The sequence below is a fragment of the Gambusia affinis genome, linkage group LG02 (genome assembly GCF_019740435.1).
Source record: "Gambusia affinis linkage group LG02, SWU_Gaff_1.0, whole genome shotgun sequence".
Lineage (NCBI taxonomy): Eukaryota > Metazoa > Chordata > Actinopteri > Cyprinodontiformes > Poeciliidae > Gambusia > Gambusia affinis.
The window spans coordinates 26,595,551-26,613,709 of record NC_057869.1 but is presented as its reverse complement, the minus strand read 5'-3'; the positions used below and the strand labels follow the sequence as shown (position 1 = coordinate 26,613,709).

At 39.9% G+C, this 18,159-nt stretch overlaps 1 protein-coding gene across 9 annotated transcripts in view; it reads right to left on the bottom strand.

Moving 5' to 3' along the window:
* myo5aa (myosin VAa) overlaps positions 1-18,159 on the bottom strand; it is a 63,425-nt gene that overhangs the window by 32,761 nt on the left and 12,505 nt on the right. For 7 of the 9 annotated variants that reach the window (XM_044096772.1, XM_044096770.1, XM_044096795.1 and 4 more), the window contains exons 2-16: positions 17,052-17,162; positions 14,621-14,792; positions 14,184-14,328; positions 12,412-12,568; positions 9,827-9,970; positions 8,315-8,396; positions 6,582-6,689; positions 6,352-6,458; positions 5,590-5,855; positions 4,545-4,626; positions 4,289-4,429; positions 3,938-4,063; positions 3,355-3,438; positions 991-993; positions 27-182 (exon numbers count right to left, since the gene is read on the bottom strand). In XM_044096772.1, coding sequence (XP_043952707.1) covers positions 27-182; positions 991-993; positions 3,355-3,438; positions 3,938-4,063; positions 4,289-4,429; positions 4,545-4,626; positions 5,590-5,855; positions 6,352-6,458; positions 6,582-6,689; positions 8,315-8,396; positions 9,827-9,970; positions 12,412-12,568; positions 14,184-14,328; positions 14,621-14,792; positions 17,052-17,162 — 1,884 coding nt within the window. The remainder of the gene's footprint in view (positions 1-26; positions 183-990; positions 994-3,354; positions 3,439-3,937; positions 4,064-4,288; positions 4,430-4,544; positions 4,627-5,589; positions 5,856-6,351; positions 6,459-6,581; positions 6,690-8,314; positions 8,397-9,826; positions 9,971-12,411; positions 12,569-14,183; positions 14,329-14,620; positions 14,793-17,051; positions 17,163-18,159) is intronic. The other 2 variants (XM_044096771.1, XM_044096814.1) reach the window with 1 other exon arrangement.

The window sequence follows — 18,159 nt, the reverse complement described above, 5'->3', positions numbered from 1 at the left end:
AGCCTGTAGGGGGCAGTATCACCCACCTGACAGCCCACTGTCTTCTTGTGCTCCTTGCTGCTCGTGTCCCGGCCCTTGTCCGGTTTGATGCTGAGGCGGGTCCGGCCCCCGGTGCCGGGCACCTGACCGGTGGGGGTGGTCGCCTTCTCCTCATCCTGGAACAGCTCCACCAGCAGGTCGAACTGGAAACGGCAGCCCGGTAACCGTTAGCAACCAAAATGCACAAGGGGAGACGCTGCAGGCTGAAGGCTAGAGTCTCCCAGCCGTGCCATTAGGCTCTTCTTAAGCTTTGCCCAAAGCAACGACAGCAAATGTGCTTTTGTACCTCATAACTACTGATAGAAGTTTTTACATTTTAACATTTCGTGAAACGAAACACGAGTGTTTGTTACTTCTAGACGAGATAGTTAATCAGACTCAAATACGTGAGTAGAGGTCACACGATCACTCAATTAGTTTGAAAGTTAAAAAAAACGAATAGAAAAAACAAACATGGTGAAAACGTTAAAAGTTTGGTCACGTATGACAAAACGAAGGTCATACATGACCGTATGGCGTAACCCGGCCATAGTGTTAGGACGTAAACACCGTCAGTCAGTCCCACATAACGCCGAGGTTACATGATGAAGATGCGGGGTTATGTGAGCAGCTTCACGGCGCCATGCTGCTTCTCTAACCGCCTCGTTAAGCAGGACAGCCGCAATGCCTTCAGCTCTCAGCTTCACTCTGGAAGATAAAAACACTCTCCTCCTTTGTTCCTGACTGTAGAGATGAGTCCTGACCTCTCCCCCCCTGCAGTGCCACTGTTGCTCCCACCCCCATGCAGCACACACACACACACACACACAATGTCAAACTCCTCAGTGCGCTTAGAGTGAAATAACTCGGTGCCACAAAGAGAGGAAGAGAGAGACGAGGAAGAAAGAAAGGCAAAAAAAGTTAAATGAAGAGCTACAGGCGCACCGGCGCAGTCAGAACGTTTCTGTTTACCTTCTGTTGGCGGGGAAGGTTGTCATGATGAGGACACACACACACGCGTCACACACACCGACAGACAGACAGATGGACACACAGTTACAAAGAAACACATGGCATTAAAGGAAAAAGTTTAAAGGGAGTTAAAAAATGATTATCATCCTGCTCTAAACAAAAAAGAACTTAAAAATTAAAATAAAACTGGAAGAGGATAAATGGATGGAAACATTACTTTAAAAAAATGTTTCCAGTGAACCATGTTGATGTAAAGTTGGTCAATAAAATCATCCATGTAGAAACATGTCAGCTCTTATTTGTTGAGTTGTTCTTTGTTCTGTGGAGAATGTGTGTGTGTGTTTGTGTGTGTGTGTGTGTTTTTCTAAATACAATAATCTGTCTCTTTAGGAAGTTTAGATTGTAACTCTTAATGCAAATTCCCTCATTTGCAAATTTTGTGCGGACTTGCAATTTTCACCCATCATCACAACTTTTCTGCAAATCTGACCAAACGGTTTAATGTTTTCTTTATTTCCATCTTTTCTGACCAATCGCTGCAACACAAGTGAATTTTGACCAATTCCCTTTACCCTAATCTAGATTAACTTCCTGGATCATGACCTGACCCTTGTTTCTACATTTCCTTTGCAATTTAGTTTGTTTGTTTTTGCAGGAAACTTTTTATGATGTTGCTACTTTGAATACCTTTTTGCGATAACTTGAATGACCAATGTGTGGCCCCTCATCAGGTCATGATTTTATTTGTATAAATTTTATTTGCACTTGTTGCAAATCCTGTTTTTTTGGGAAGTTTATGTGCTGCAATTTCAACGTTTTGTAAAACAACATTCCAAAAATAAAGTTAATAAATAATAATAATAATAATAATAATAATAATAATAATAATAATAATAAAATTGCAACTTTGACCGCAACATTCTGAAAAAAGTTCTGCAAAATTAGTAGTTTTAGGCTGCAACAATCACAAAAAGACATCAAAGGACTGAAAAAAGTTTAAAAAAAGAATCTGTTTTAGTGAAATTCCTGTATTTAGGAATCTTGGGAAATTAGTGAAATCTAGAAATACTATTGTATATGTGGATTATTTAATCCTCCTTCCACTCCACAACTATGCATGACTTTATGTTGGTCACATTCAGTCTCAACAAAATGCACTTTTTGAGTTTGTATTGTGACGAAATGTGAAAAAGATGAAAGCGCGTGAACACTTATCGAGCCACTGCAGACAACTTTCTGATGTGATTTATCGTAGCGACTACAGCAGACAGCTGCTTAATTAAAAACAGAGAATTCAGTATTTTTTCTCGCAACGTTTTGAATGATGATGGAATTAGTAGTTAGTGGCTCGTTATGAACTGTACCTTCAAAAATCAGGAGCCTCATTGATCTTCCAGTGTCAGAATCGAAGTGAATCGCATTGAAAGGCATTCCTGATCGTTTATCATTTATGATAAATACAGATTCTTCACTCTGTTGTGAAACTGTTTGACCAGAGTGTCAACTCACACACAAAATGATTAGATTAGCTGTATGAAGTACTAAAATGGAAATTAAACTAAATCTCATTAGAAGTTAATTATCCCCTGATCTTGATTGTCTCCAGTGTGGGTTTGAGAACATTAGGAGGTCTTGTTAGGGTTGTTAAAGTTTTATTTTTCACTTCCTCTTACCCAGCTCTGCTCCTGTTCAGGTCTATAAAAGAACAGCTGAAGGTCAGTGTGAGAGAAACAGTCGTAGCTTACATGTGTGTTGATTAGCGTGTGCAAAGCAACAAATGTTATTTTGTAAAAGGCACAAATAAAAAAAAAGAGATACTGGTTTCTTTTAAGCTAATTAAGATCGCTATGTGAGTATGTGTGGGTTTTAGTTTCATCTGCAAATACAAAAGCACAACAACATATCCTAAATAGCTTGATGATAAATTATACAGACAATAGTTGTAACAAGCTGCTGAAATGTTTTAAATTAAACTGGAACATTTGGCTTTCATTTCATCTTGTTCTTATTCGTCTTGGACAGTTTGCACAAACCAGTTAAACTCTGAGTGTGTTTAAGATTGAAATAAAATCTGAAAATGTGCGTTTAAAAGAAATGCTGAGCTGATTCTATTGTTGTTGGACTAATATCACCATTCTGATGTGGCCAGTGGAGGGCGCTGTTTCCCCTATCCTTCAAGTGACATTGATAGTTGGAGAACTTCTCACAGCTTATCCTGAAGAAGCAGCTGGCTTGCTTTATTTATTTCCCTGAATTTTATTTATTTAAATGCATTTTTTAAGCTTATCATCCTTTAACTTTAAGGCAGTTCGTTCGATCCGTTTCTGGCTGGACAAACTGTGGTGGCGGCGCGGTGCGTCTCACCTTGCTGGCCTTCAGCACATGGATCTGCTCTTCGTTTACTGTGTCCTTGTTCTTCTCCAGGAAACCCTCACACTGATACTCAACCTGCTCGACAACAACAGCGACTCAAGATCCCAACGTGCATTTTGTTTTTAGATATATAACATCAAGAATAGGACAGATTAAGGTTTGCAAAAAGCACAGATTATGGCACAACAGATGACCTGGTATGTACTAAAATCAGTGCAGCACAATTATCGATACAAAGAACTTTTAAATAAATACAACAAAATATTATTTCTGTCTATAAACTAATTCACCAATTTTTTTATTTTTAGAAACAATAATTTAATAAATAAGATCATATTAAAGATTGGATAAAACAAACAAAAGTTTATACTACTCTTAACTTTTTTTCTGTCGCTACTTTATAAAACATAAACTAATTTGTTTCATTAATGTCTAATACTTTAAACCAATACATGTTATGGTGAGACGTAAAGACAACCAACCTGAACTTAAACTATTTGTTTACCTTATTTAATAAAACTGATTTGAGGGGGGGGGGGTAAAAAAAAAAAAAAAAAGACACTGAGAAATTCACCTTATCAGCAAAATGTTGGATGATGAAGGCGCGGTTGGACATGCGCGGCTTCTCGAACAGGGAACAAGTCTTCAGGTGGGTGTTGTACAGCTTCTGAGCCCAGGAGTCATCAGAACCTTTCGGCATCTGAAGAAAACCCAAAGAAAACGATCGATAAAGCAGCGAAGCAGCAGACAGATGTCGCGCTTGTTCCGCAGATGATTTAGAAAAATGTTTCCTCGCTCTACTGCCGGGGTTAGCGGGTTTCCTGGGGGAAACACTGAGATTTATAAGCACCAATCCCTCACAGCTTGTGCATAAAAACCTTTTCCTGACTTCATACGAGAAGATGCTCCATGTTTGACTCTGTACCTTGCACTCCTCGTCCAGCAGATCCAGGATGCCCATTTTAGCTTCTATGAGGTTGATGCAGGGCTGATTGTCATAGAAGTCGATCAAAGTCCAGGGGATCTGCTCCTTCATGTACTCCTCCTGCTCTAGCTTGAACACGTGCTGTTTTCATACAAAATACGCAAACAAACAGCAATAAAAAGACAGTTTAAAGGTCAGGAAAATGTTTGGTGGTGTGTGTAATGGGACGTTTAGTGGATAAATCGACGCAGCTCACCATGTTGAACTGTTGCTGCAGTTTTTCATTTGCGTAGTTGATGCAGAACTGCTCAAAGCTGTTGATTTCAAACGTTTCAAACCTAAACAGTCAAACGATAACAGATAAATCACTGCACTTGCACTATAAACCTACAACATCTACATACTGATGTAAAAAAAACAACAACAGTAAATTACACTTACGTGCTTTTTCAATCACTCTGGTACAGTCAGATTTTTACCTTGATGAGACATTACACTGAATGTCTAAATGCAAGTTGGTACACTGGGACAACTATAAGTCATGCCCTCTACTAAACCCTCCATAATGGAAGAAATATTAAAAGATACATATTGATTAAAAACTAAGCTATAAAAAGTCCAGTTTTCCACAAGCCATGTGGGATATGTTGGCCCTCGTCGAATGGGACTGAAAAGTTTTTCTGCAAACGTGCAAATGCTATGTGTGGCATCATGCTAAACATGAGACATAAGACATGAGCAAAGATCCACCTTCCTGCAATTTAGAATGGCTTAGTCAAAGTCCAGAGCTAAATCCAACTGATAATCTCTGGCAAGTCTCAATGGATGTTAAAGGGAGCTCACCATCAAATCTGAGGTGATGGGTAAGGACTTTTGTCTTTAGATGTACAAAATTGTGAAGAGATAAAATGTATTAATAAAATGTATTAATGCTGCTAGAAAGCACAGCTGCAGGTTTCACCAATGGAAATTCAAGACTTTTTAAGACCATTACGATTAAAATGTCAGATCTGGATCTCAGAAATGTAGGAACTTCATCCAATTCAAACTGGCAATAAATTTGAACTCACCAGTGACAGAAGCAAAACAGCTAGCTAGGGTATATGTCAGCTACCATTAGCCTCAAGTGACTCAAACTTTTGCCGGACAGAAAAGTCCCGCTAGAACACCTGATGTAGGTGGAGTAATCCACGGTAAATCAAAGCGAAGCTACACTGACTGCACCTCATTTCTGTCATTTACATCTTCCTGTCTCTTCATCTCTTCAACCACAGCTCAGCTGCTGCTCGTACTGTACGTACCCATAGATGTCCAGGACTCCAATGAAGGAGTGCTGCTTGACGTTGGTGACCAGAGCCTTGTTCACATGCTCTACGATCCAGCTGAACAGCTTGGCATAGATATGTTTGGACAGAGCGTCGCGAGCGTTGGTGGCCTGAAGCCGGGGCAGGGGCTTGATGTAGGTCTCTGTGGCCGTCTTCAGCTTCCTGTGGCACAGCCACTGGGACATGTCCTGATAGGTCACGCCCACCAGCTCACAGAACGCCGTCAGGTGACGATTGTTGGGCTAAAGCAGAAAGCCGAAAACATTCATCTTCTAAATACATCAGGGAAAAAAAAATTTTTTTTTTTAGTCATAAAACTATTACTTTCTGTTTATCTAGAACATTGTCACAACAATCATATTTTGCTGGATGATAAATTGTCCCAGAAGCCTAAAAATGCAAGGGCAAATGCAACTTTCATCTGTAAAGAAATCTTAATCGCTGGCATTGGAAAGACATTTTAAATATCAAAAATAAAACATGACAACCAAAAACAAAACATGAAAAACACTCACAGCCAAAACCATACACAAAAATGGATTATGTAAACAAAATTGCCCTTCAAAAAATATTAATCATCATAACAAAAATCACCAAGCCCATTTTAATTCATCATGCAATGTAACTGATTAATATTGTGAAAGTTTTATGTATCTATGTAAATATATCTACAGAACAAGTTCTAGGAAGAACATTTCTAAAGCGGATATAAAACTAAAACAAAAACAGCCTCCTCACAGCAATAAGGCTGCTGTCTGAGTCTCTGTCTTTTATCTCCACGTTTCCAAGGTGAAGAATAGCAGCCAAGACCTGGAACAGGCCGATCTGATACGACTCGTTTATACCTGCAAAACGCAAAGACAGACAAACACATTCATCAAACGCTCAGTATCTGCTGCATTTTAGGAGCAGGATCAATTCAGCAGTTGGAGGTGTTAATAGAGAACGTGCAGAAGTGTGTGTTTTACCCAGAAGTGTGAAGGCGTGGCGAGTGGTGCGAAGCTCTTTGGCGTCGTCTATACCTTCGATGACGGGACTGCGGCCCTGCCTGGTGTAGAGGAAGTCGTTTGCGGTGCCTGAGAGGAGAAAGGTGGATTATTTCTAGGTGTTTCTAGGTAAATGTGTTAAATGCAAACTTTAATGATTCTCCTAACTGCAGACATGTACAAGTTCCCTGCTGCTCCCTGACGATGACTAGCATTGGTTTTAGCGGTCATGTTGTCAACACAACACACTAAATTTCAACTGCACGCGTGAAATCTAAAAGAAAAACGGACACTGTGCTTTGCTATTAATAGTCAACACTGACCATTTCCTTCTCGGAAAGAAGATGACACACAAATCTAGAAATTAGGAATCAGACATTTATTTGAAATGTTGTCCTGAGAACATTCCCTTTCTGATCGGCCGCCATGTGATTGGCTGAGTTTCTGCAAGACCAATTAAATCAAAAGCACCTCTGTGTGAGAGTGATGAAACCCAAACTTTCACACAATCACGTTCTTTATACACATTTAACACTTAATTAGAGTATGGCCTGTTGCCTGGCAACAAGAGGCAGTAACATGACTGTGACAACCACCCCATTAACAGATCCAGGAAGTCAGCAGGAGAGGAAAAGACAGCAGCTGTCACTCTGTGTGTGTGTGTGCGTGTGTGTGTGCGTGTGTGTGCGTGTGTGTGTGTGTGTGTGTGTGTGTGTGTGTGTGTGTGCGCGCGCATCTAAAATCAGGATGAGCAGGTGCAGGTCCGCTGTGGGAGCCTGATCAGCTACTGACTCAGTGAGTAAGTTGGTCCAACATGACTGGATCCATCTGAGTTAACATGAAACATGATTCATTGTAGTGATGTTTTAAGACAGGAAATGTTCAATTTAACCATAAAGCAGGGGGAAAATACTACAACTTTTTTTTTTTAAACAATACAATCACAATGTTATACATATTCTAAATACTTCTCTGAAAGTAAAAGCTCTTAGAGATATATTTGAGAGAACTAAGACAAAATACATTTCTAAACAGATTTTAATCACTCCCCGTTCCCCACGTCTTGTTGATACTGATACGACAACTGAACTCCTGCTTACAAAAAGGACAAATTTGGATTTTTTTCATTAATTTTTTTATTTAACCTTTTTTACCAGTCTAAAAAAACCCCACTGAGATTAAAGACCTCTTCTTCAAGGAAGTCCTGGCCAAAAGACAGCATCAAATATCCAGAAATATTTAGTAGCACAAAAAAAAGACTGAAATCTTACGGACACTCTAGTTGAGGTAAATTTTAAAACTAAAGTTGGTAAGACACCACTGCTTATTAATAAGGTAATATCAGATTGTTTTACTTGTGCTCTTACTTCATTAAGAGCAAAATGGTAAAAAGGTTTAGTATTTAGGAGTGCACTGATAAATAAAAGAAAAATGGTATCAGCCAATACCGGAATCAGCAGTTCAGGCTTTTAAAGAAAAGTGCAGTCGGTGAACTCCTACTGGTGCAATAAAAACATTTCTTTGAAAACAATTTCTAACTTTTGGTAAATTATTTACTTATGGGTAACTAATCTCAAATAATAAAAAAAGGAATTTTAACTAAAGATGTCAATAAACAAGGATATTTTAACCAGAAAACAGTTGTCCAACTCGTGTCTTATGGGGTTTTTTCCTGGTGTAATTGAACGGTAAGTGAGGAGGTTCATGTAACTTACTTAGCCTCAGATTCTTGAACTCAGGCTGATTAGCTGATGCACAGAGTTGATAGAAGATATGGTAATTCCTCTCCTCGTCCGCCTGAAGAGCAGGAAGAACAAATAATATAAACCTGACAACACACAAGCTACAAAAACTACAAGTAGATGGACCTAAAATAGAACAATTTGAAATCAAACGTATCCATATGTTTTAAATCGTTATAGGAGTACTTTGGATTACAAGTGTCATGACTTGACACTTTTAGAACTGGAACATCTGGAACTAGCACTTTGCTCCAGGGCACACAAACCCTCTTACAGGAAACAAAACATGGCCTCCCTGTGTTAAACTCCAAACGGAGCACATCAGTGCTGCGTATTAAAATCAAAATATGCAGCCTGGCACCTGTGACCCACACCGGAACGGGAAAGCCTCAAGCACAGAATGTAAACCTTTATATGAGTTTCAGGTGCAAGGCATGAAGACGTGTGAGAAGAGAAAGTAAAGGCAACATCCTCATTCCTCAACAGCGCCGTCTCTGACACCAAAACAAACATCTGTTCTTAATTTAGAAGCTGCCTTCCTGGATCTACGAGTAAGTCAGTAAGACCGGATGAGCACGCACATATATGCAATAAAAACCAAATTACATAAAAGCAAAAGGAAGTGAGTTTTTAAAATGGTAGTTGGACCATTGAACAAACCAGACACTCAGAAAGAAAAGGAAAAGGAAAGTAGACTTTATAAACAAGGAAGTAACTCCTGAATACCTGGTCTGCATAAAACACACCAGAGCTAGCCCCACAGCTACTGCCTGGGCAAATAAAAAAACCTCAGACTACAACTTACATTTTCCAGGGCATCAATGACACTGATAAACTCTCACAATGTAACATCACATTTAATTTTGGACATTCATCGAAGGAGTAAAAGCGATCCCTTCTTTTAAACATCTGACCTAGATAAAGCCAAGGACTGCCATCTTGGAGTATCTCCAATGTGATTATAGAGCAAAGGAAACGACTTCGTCAGGTTGGCCTGGTTTGTTTGCTGACAGTTGGCACTGGGTGTGACAGGTTCATTTCTTCATCTGAAATATCCATTCTTATTTCCTAGACTATACGGTGGCTTGTAAAAATCTCTCACTCCAATGTTTTTACATCACTTCTAATTTCAGAAAACAGACCTTAATGTATTTGAGACAGATTGACAAAGTTGTGCATTACTGTGAAATAAAGGTCTTTTTTCTTTTCTAACAAATAAAAAATTTGAGAAGTTTGGCAGCTCCTTCAGACTAGCCAGCAACAATTAGCAAACACCTGTGAATCTGTTGCGCTCATTATAGCAGTTACTTCACAGAGCATCACTGGTAAAACTGTTAAAGGGTGAAGAGAGGAGCCATGTTGTCATGACTTCCTGAAGGCGGAGTTTCAGAGAGAGCAGGCGTTTTTAAAGAGACAGAGGAAGTGACGAGGCTGCATCATAAATCACACGTGCAGCTTCACACACGTGTGCATTTGTGCCCTCACCTGGAACACCACTCTGGATTTCTCCAGCAGATATGTTCTCATGTTGGCCCCGATGATGCGATATCGATTGTCAAAGCCGATCTCGATGTATTTGCCAAAGCGGCTGCTGTTGTCATTCCGGGTGGTCTTTGCGTTTCCGATGGCCTGAAAAAGGAGAGTCACATTGTGCTAACAAATATCTTATGATCATTAAAGTTTGCATATTTGTCAGTAAAATTGCTCGGAAAGGTACCAAAAGAAATGGAATGAAATCAGCATATTTGAAGCCTATTCAAAGTATTGACCATAAATATTTAAATCCATGTCACTTCATTCATGGCCACCAATGACAACCATGGAAAAAGAGCAAAGAAACACAATTTCATGAGGCAGAAATCAATGTGAACAGGGTGAATCTGACATTCATGAATTTAAGACTTTATAAGGATGTTGAACAGGTTTTATTTTTGGTAGACATAGTTGTGGTGAAACTAATAAAAGTTACAAACTGCCACTTTAGGAGGGCTGATGGCACACTCCACCTGCTCCGCACTCTGGGGTTTGAAAGTCGGATTAAAGGGGATTCCGCACTGCCCCTGCAGGTTATAGTGTAAGAGTGCATCAGATCAGGTCTGAAACGTTTTCATTCCCCTCCTTATTCGCCCATTTGAAAATTTTTCTAGCAGTGCCAGTTCTGCCCGATTAACGAATCACCTTCATTTGATCTTTTTATAACTCTCCAGTCATGAACTCTAACATGTAACATGATAACGAAGGATTGTAGCTGTCTGAGAAGTAGCTGTGAGGTTTTTTTTTGTTGCAATTTCTCTGGAGAAAGTCCTTTGGAGTGAATTAGCTGGAGAGCCCACTCCTGTATTGTTTGGAAATGCCGTTATAACCCTTTCCAGAGTGATGGGCAGCAATGGCTTCTCTAAGCTAAATGCTAACATCTTTCCACCTTGGCACTTTGTGAAGACAAACCAGGGCTTTCCTCCAGTGTATTATAAACCTGGCGGGCCACCAGGCTGAATTTGTCCCCCCAACCAGGCTAAGCGCCATTTGTTTAAACAGCGTTTCTTATACACCAGTACCAGAGACAGTAAAGACGGATTAAGCTAGGTTTACAGCTGACGCGTTGAACTGGGCATGAGGGGATCCGCACCACCCTCCTCGTGCAATTAGGGTTTGGCCTCACAATCTATTATTTTCAAACTGTGATGCAAATTTCTGTAGAAATATTGATAAATGTATTGAGGTAAGATTTCAGTCATTTTAGAAGTTTAAACTATAGTGTTCAGATGAGTGTTCAACACACTCATCTGCGTGTTGAACAGATGAGAACATAGACATACTCTCCTTTAAGGAATCAGTTCTTCTACACACCAGGCTTTTTGAAGGGTAACACTGCCTTCTGAGCTACTGGATGTTTTCAAATGACTCAACAGCAGTCAGCAGCCAGACCCCCATCCTCCGAGGATCATTGATCAATGAGCCCTGGAGGAATCGTCGGCAGACGGGTGGAGCCGCATAAACCCACACACACACACATCAAAGCTGAATACCAGCTAGCCTGAACAAAATTAGATTAAGCACGAGCGCAGCGGGTTCTTGCTGAGTTAAGGCCGAACACACAGTCTTTCACTGCAGACAAGGAAGCATTCAGCAGAGCAGGTATTCCAATCTCTGTCTGCATCAGCCAAGCATGAGCAAACAGCACACACACCCCGACTCCCTCTCTCCCTGTCAAGCGGGCATTCACACAGGCAGGTTCTCTGAAATCGGCGAGCAAGGCTGATGCAACCATCTGCTCTAAATCCAGGTTTACAGGCGGAGGTGACATCACCGCTGCGACACGAGGAGAAAGACGTTTATTCATTCTGTGAGCCCATCCCCGAGTGGCTAAAGACTGATGTGAGCATGGTGGCTAAAAAGGGACCAACAGGGTGGAGAGAAGGCGAGACCAAGGGAAGAGAAATACGCTAAAGAAAAGCAGAAACACTGGAGGGGAAGACTTCTGCTTTCACAGCTAAGAGCAGCCATGGGTGAGGAGATCATAGAGAGAGGTGGAGAGGAAGAAAGGAGGAGTCAGTGGATGTGAATGAAGGAGAGAGGACAGGATCCCCTATTGAAATAAAGAACGTTTATGAATACAGGAACGCAAAGGCATTCAGACTTAAAAACGTAAATCAAATTGTGTCAGGTTTTTTTGTATATTGTGTTCTGCTTTTATTACATAAAGCACGTTGAATTGCTTTATGCAATTCAAATAAACTTGAGTCAAACAGATTTCAGTCAAGGTCAAAGCAAGGGCATCACAGTTCATGCTGCAGAATGATGTGTTTATAAACTGAAAGTACTGGGAGTTATTTAATGTGATGCATTTAATGGGCAGTGGAAACATTTATTTTCTATTCCACTTTCCATTTAATGCATTCAGGATGACTGACAGAGGACCTGACATCCTGGCATTTCCCTGATTTATTTTGTGTCTTTGCTTTCTATTTCCTTTACATTTTGATGCATAGAAAAATTGGTCTATTCCAGACTCTGGTCGATTGATTGGTACATCTCGAGTAATTTTCTAGAGATAAAACTAGTTTTCTTACCTCCATGATGGGGTTGGAAGCCAGAACCTTCTCTTCTACATTGGCCTCACTGGCAGAACCACTGACTGTAGCAAAGTACCGCATGGCATATTTGGCTGAGACAGTCTTTCCTGCTCCGGACTCTCCACTCACGATAATAGACTGGTTTCTCTCATCTCTGGCAAATAATAATAACAAAAAAGTTACATTATAAGATGAAAACTGAAGTCAAATACATGATAAAAGTTGAGGTCATGTTGAAAGTGGGTCATGTTTGTTGGTATCCATTATTGGTTTTAGTTTGTCCCATCATCTTCTCTTTCAGAGTGTTTATAGTCAAATGTGAATAATCAGTACTTACAAGTAAATCACACAAATCTCAACAAAAACAGTAATTAAGCCAAAACTGTACGAAAAATAAAAACATTTTGCACTTCAGATAAAAAAGATGTTTGACTATACATCGTATTTCAAATTATTATGCAAGTGATATTTTCCCAGATTTTCTTTAATGGTCAATGCAAATGATGGTCAGTATAATTTTCAAGTCATGAACTATGACAGTATAAATCTAATTTTACTGAACAAAACTCCCCATGAGAACAGTATTTTTTTCAAAAATAAAAAACTCAAAATGTTCCAAATTATTATGCACAAAGGATTTTCTAAACATTTTATAAAGAACTGCAAATGGTCATTCTTTGAATGTGCAGCATTAAGTGGTCAGATGTACTAAAATCAAAAGCTATTTCAATCAAAAACATCTTAACAGACAGAGTTACATGTTAACATAGAACCTTCTTTGATATCGCAGCACAATTCTTGATCCATTGAACTTGTGAGTTTGTGGAAAGTTTCTGTTTGAATTTCTTTGCAGGATGTCAGAATATCTTCCCAGAGCTGCTGTTTTGATATGAACTGCATTTCACCCTCAGATCTTCTGCTTGAGGAAACTCCAAAGGTTCTCAATAGGGTTGAGGTCAGAGGTCAGAGGAGGACGGTGACGGTTCATACCTTGTCATACGGCACTACACTATCTGATGATTTTCATCAGCAAAGAGATCCTTTCTCTTTTCCTTATTGCTTAAAACCTGTGGCCTGCTTAATAATGTGGAACATCCTTCTTAAGTAGCTTTCCTTTAATTGAGCTCACCAGACAAACTAATCAACCAGCTCTCTGAAATTAATTAGACTGATTCAAAGAGCCCTGACACACAATACCATCTATAAATTTAATAGCACAACAAAAAATTTTATCTTTATAAAACTTTAATCCAATTTGCATAATAATTTGGAACACGGTGTAAATAGGTCATAGTCAAAACTTCTCAATTTTAGCTTCGCCTGGTTCAGATTTACTAAAGGAATGCCATGCTATTTAATTTTTAGGCAATAAAATGTTTATTTTCTTACTTAAAGAAGGAAAGGAATTATTTAATGTATGTCTAATATTGTGGAAAGTCTTAAGTGGTTAAATAAAAAAATCAGTGGGATGTGCTTTAAAATATATATATATGATTAATCAATTAATCGTCAGAATAAACAATTACTACAATAACCGTCTGTTTTGACTGCAGAACAGAGTTTGGTGTCTTCCTCTTTGTGTGGGCGTCTCCTTTGAGATCACATGAACAAGAAGTGAGTTGCAGACAGTGTGACCACCATGTGGTTATTTTGGGCCTGGCTTTGACCTACAAACCCTGGAGAAAGAGGGAGGGCTGAGCTACAGGGAGACTGCAACCAAGGCTCCTCAGGTAACACACACACACACACGCACACACACGCACACACACCTTGCCATCTGCTTGTAAGCCTCCTCTGCCACGGCAAAGATATGTGGGTCCATGTCTCCCATGTTCTGCCCGCTGTAGGCGTTGATTATGTCCGTTCCATAGATCGGCAACGTCTCGTACGGGTTGATGGCCACGAGAACGATTCCTGCGGGAGAGAGAAATGTTTTACGTCAACGACACTCAGCCAGCATGGTGACACAGCAGTGAGCGACAGCCGTTCATAAACGGTTTCCTCAGCTTAGCAGCACAGTGTACAGTATGAAAGATGTTTCATCGAGACTACAAACAAAAGACAGAAGCCGTGGAAGACACGAATGTTCGGCCAGCTAACTGTGAAATCGCACACTTTGAAACGTTAGCCGCCTGTTAAAGATGACTGGTCCTGCTTTGATCAGCAGCGTTTACACTGGCTAGGCGACAGGAAATGGACGACCTACCGCAGTAGGTGTAGATGAGCTTTGAGTCAATGAAGCGGACTTTAAGGTTGTGGAGCACGGCGGGCTCATGGAGGTAGCTGAGGGCAGTGAGGTCGTTCTCGCCCACCAGGATGTCCGGGTTCCGCAGGTAAGGCAGGTTCTTCGTCTTGGGGTCCAGCTTGTGATCAATGGTCTGAGAATCAGAGACGACCAAACGGTTTAAAAATCAACATACAGAGCCTCTACATCAAGTACAGGACAGGCCCATCTAGATGTAGATGGCGGGCGATACGGACTTAGAATTTTATTGTGAAAGTTTTGCAGCACTGTTGTGATAGCGATGAAAATCACGATTTAAAAAGACACTTCACTTCTTCTTTTAGGTAACTTTATGGTTGTGACAGTATAGCAGAGCACTGGTAGCACCACAGATATTATTCTTGAAAAATATTCCTATTTGAAATAGGCATCTTCTGCACTTAATAATAATTTTTTAATTAACTGCTATATATCAAGAAAAACTCAAATTTCAGACAGCACAGTAAGTTTATTTTTCATTATTAATTTAACTTTGTTGTGACCACGACAACCAAAATCTGTAACGTAAGAAATTTTTAGTGATAAATGACGAACAATACGATCAATACCCACATATACAGAACATCAACCCAAATCCCCCTAAAATTTAATGTCATATTTTGTGAATCCCCTCAAAACTCTGTTTGACAATCCTCTCCAGGCTGAGTTAATCCCTGTTGATTTTGAACAATTTTCACTGAATTTTTCATTAACATGTTTGAAAATGGAGCTCTGAATCGAACAGATGATCATCCTTGTGCAGCCAATCAGTGACGGTCTGCTGGACATCTGACAAGTCTGACGTTTTGCCAGAGATTTTATAGACCAAAATATGTTCGTATTAAAACGTTTTGTTGATATCATGCAGTAAAAAAAAAAATTTCTGAACTTTTAGCTGTAATCAAATTCACAGAGTTTCTTGATATATACAAGTGTCTTTATGTGAATGATAAATTAATGAGTTTTACTTTTTGAACTGAGCTGAAGATTTTTGATGAAGCAAAAATAAGCAGACAGAAGGTTAAGTCACTCACATGTGACCGGGGCTGCACCGATTAACGTTTTCTAGCCAATCACTGATGACCTGCTGATTCCGATTTGGGTCAATACTGATTTTTTTTTTTTTTTCGTTTGAAAAGTTGATGTATAGTGACAAAGTCACTGAGTTGGCAAATATTTTCTTAAACATGTTTTGAAAATGTGCAGAGAGTGGTGGCTTTTGATTTGTGCTACATGGGCAGTTGCTCAGGGCGGCATCAGAAAAGGTTGAGGCACCGAAGATCTAGAAAATAAAATATGTCTCATCTGTCAGCTGTCCCATGAACAGGTTTGCTACTACGTGAACGAATGTGTAGTGGAGTAAGTTTCCCTTAGTTCCAGTTGAACACTGGGAGACTACATTACCTGCTTTCTGCTGCTGAAAAAATAAATCTGATAATTGTTTGAATTTTAATTGGTTGGATTGCAGCAGAAGGAGGGGCTTTCCCATGTCACCATTTCTGCAAGAGCAACGACTGCGTGCATATTTATATCTCAAGCCTACAAACTTAGACATAGCGATTGATCGTGATTTTTTACAGTGCAAGAGTGTGATTAATCTGATTACATTTTTTTAATCAATTAACAGCAGTAATTTTTGCACAGAGTGTCCATTTGCTTTTTATTTAGAATTGCCATGGGATGGATGTTGAAGTTGCTAGATTGCATTGATGAGTTTGGCTGCAAGGTGACAAAATGCGAGAAAACTTTAAAAGATACAAATTCTTCTGCAAAATGCTGCATTTTGCTAATAATTCTCTAGAATATTGTATATATTAGTCACAAAGATAAGAGCTGCAAACCTTTGTAGGTAGATTTTATTTAAGGCAGAGGTAAAAGCAGCAACATCTGAGACATACTGGCTCCTCATCTGAACTAAATTATCTGGAAAAAGATATCTAATCCTCCTTTAGCTGATTATTTTCTTCCTAGAAAGCTGCTGGCGAAGTTTGGAAACATTAAGCGGACAGCGACGCAATCGGAGCCAAACACAAAACCTCTTTCACATGCTGGTGGGGCTTGTGGTTACATTTAACATTTCAAATCACAAGAATCAATATGGTAAACAGTTTGGCTAGCGTGTGCAGTAAAAGAAGTGCTTATTTATGACTGCTAGAGGGAACGATACAGAGCGTTCACAGCGGTCTGTATTTAATGTGAACAAATTAAATGTGCTAATCCATTTAAAATGGTCGTTGGAGGCATCTTAGCTTGAAAGTCCCATTTGTGTGCTAATGGTTCGACCAGTAAGAACTAATGAGACGCAGCAGAAGTAGACGGGGTGGAGGAGTTACAAAAATAGAGTGACCACCACTCTTCCATTCGATGATCTCACCGTTCCATCCTCCAGCATGAGCTGAAGCGAGGCGTCGTCATTTTTGTAGTCCTTGGCGAGCTCGGCAGACTTCCACACCTCCTCCGCGTCGGGGATCCAAACCCGAGCAGACTGAAAGAAACAAGCAAAAAAAAAAAAAAAAAAAAGTTAAGTATGACCAAAACCACATTAGTTAAATACAGACTTCTTGATGTTTCATCCAAACAGGAAATGAGTGAAAGTAGGGGGGTGGCAGAAGAGTTTTCTTCTGCCAACAGCATGACTTAAGAGTAAACAGAGGGCTGTGTGTCTGGAGTCATGAGCACCTGGCTCATAGCGGTCCGTAAAGTGGTGGGAACCGTCAATGGAGCGGCTCCTGATGGGCCGAGAATGCAGTTGTGGAAATGTCACACAGACGGATGTTACTAGAAAACTGGTTCCGACCTTACAGAGGCGTGACGCAATGCGAGCAGCTGATCCCGTCGAGACGTGTGGGAAAACGCCAGCATATCTGATCGGATGAAGAATTCTGCTCAAAGATTGCTAAGATTTAGTCACAAAAATAATATATAATTTCCATTTTTGAAAAAGCCTAAAAAACCCATTTAAAATCAATCTGCGTTTTAAGGTTTACCCCAGTCTGATACTGATATCGGAAATCGGCCAAAAAACAAATATCGGACAGTGCTGGGCTGCATCTGGTATAAGCGCTTCACTCCAGCATTTAGTCCGCCCCAGCATTTCTATCCAGCAATAAGTAATGGATCGTCCTCATACCTTTTCTTGTTCTTTGTTTTAGTGATACCACTTGATGAAGCCTTTTCTACATTACAAAACAAGTAATAAAAGTGTGTATGACTAATCTTCACATCGCATCAGGTCAATATCGGTATCGACCAACACACAAAGCTGCAATATCAGTATCAGAAGTGGAAAAATTGTATCAGGACCAAGTTTGTCATAGTTAACATGCATGAAGTTGTTGCTGAACTGGAGAGCTCATTCCGTGACTGACTGCTGCATCCTAAGTGCACAAAGGAGCGTTGTACAAGATCCTTCCTCCCATCAGCTGTTCAATAAGCGATTACATCCCTGCTGGTATTAGGACAGTTTTATTCATTTTAAATAA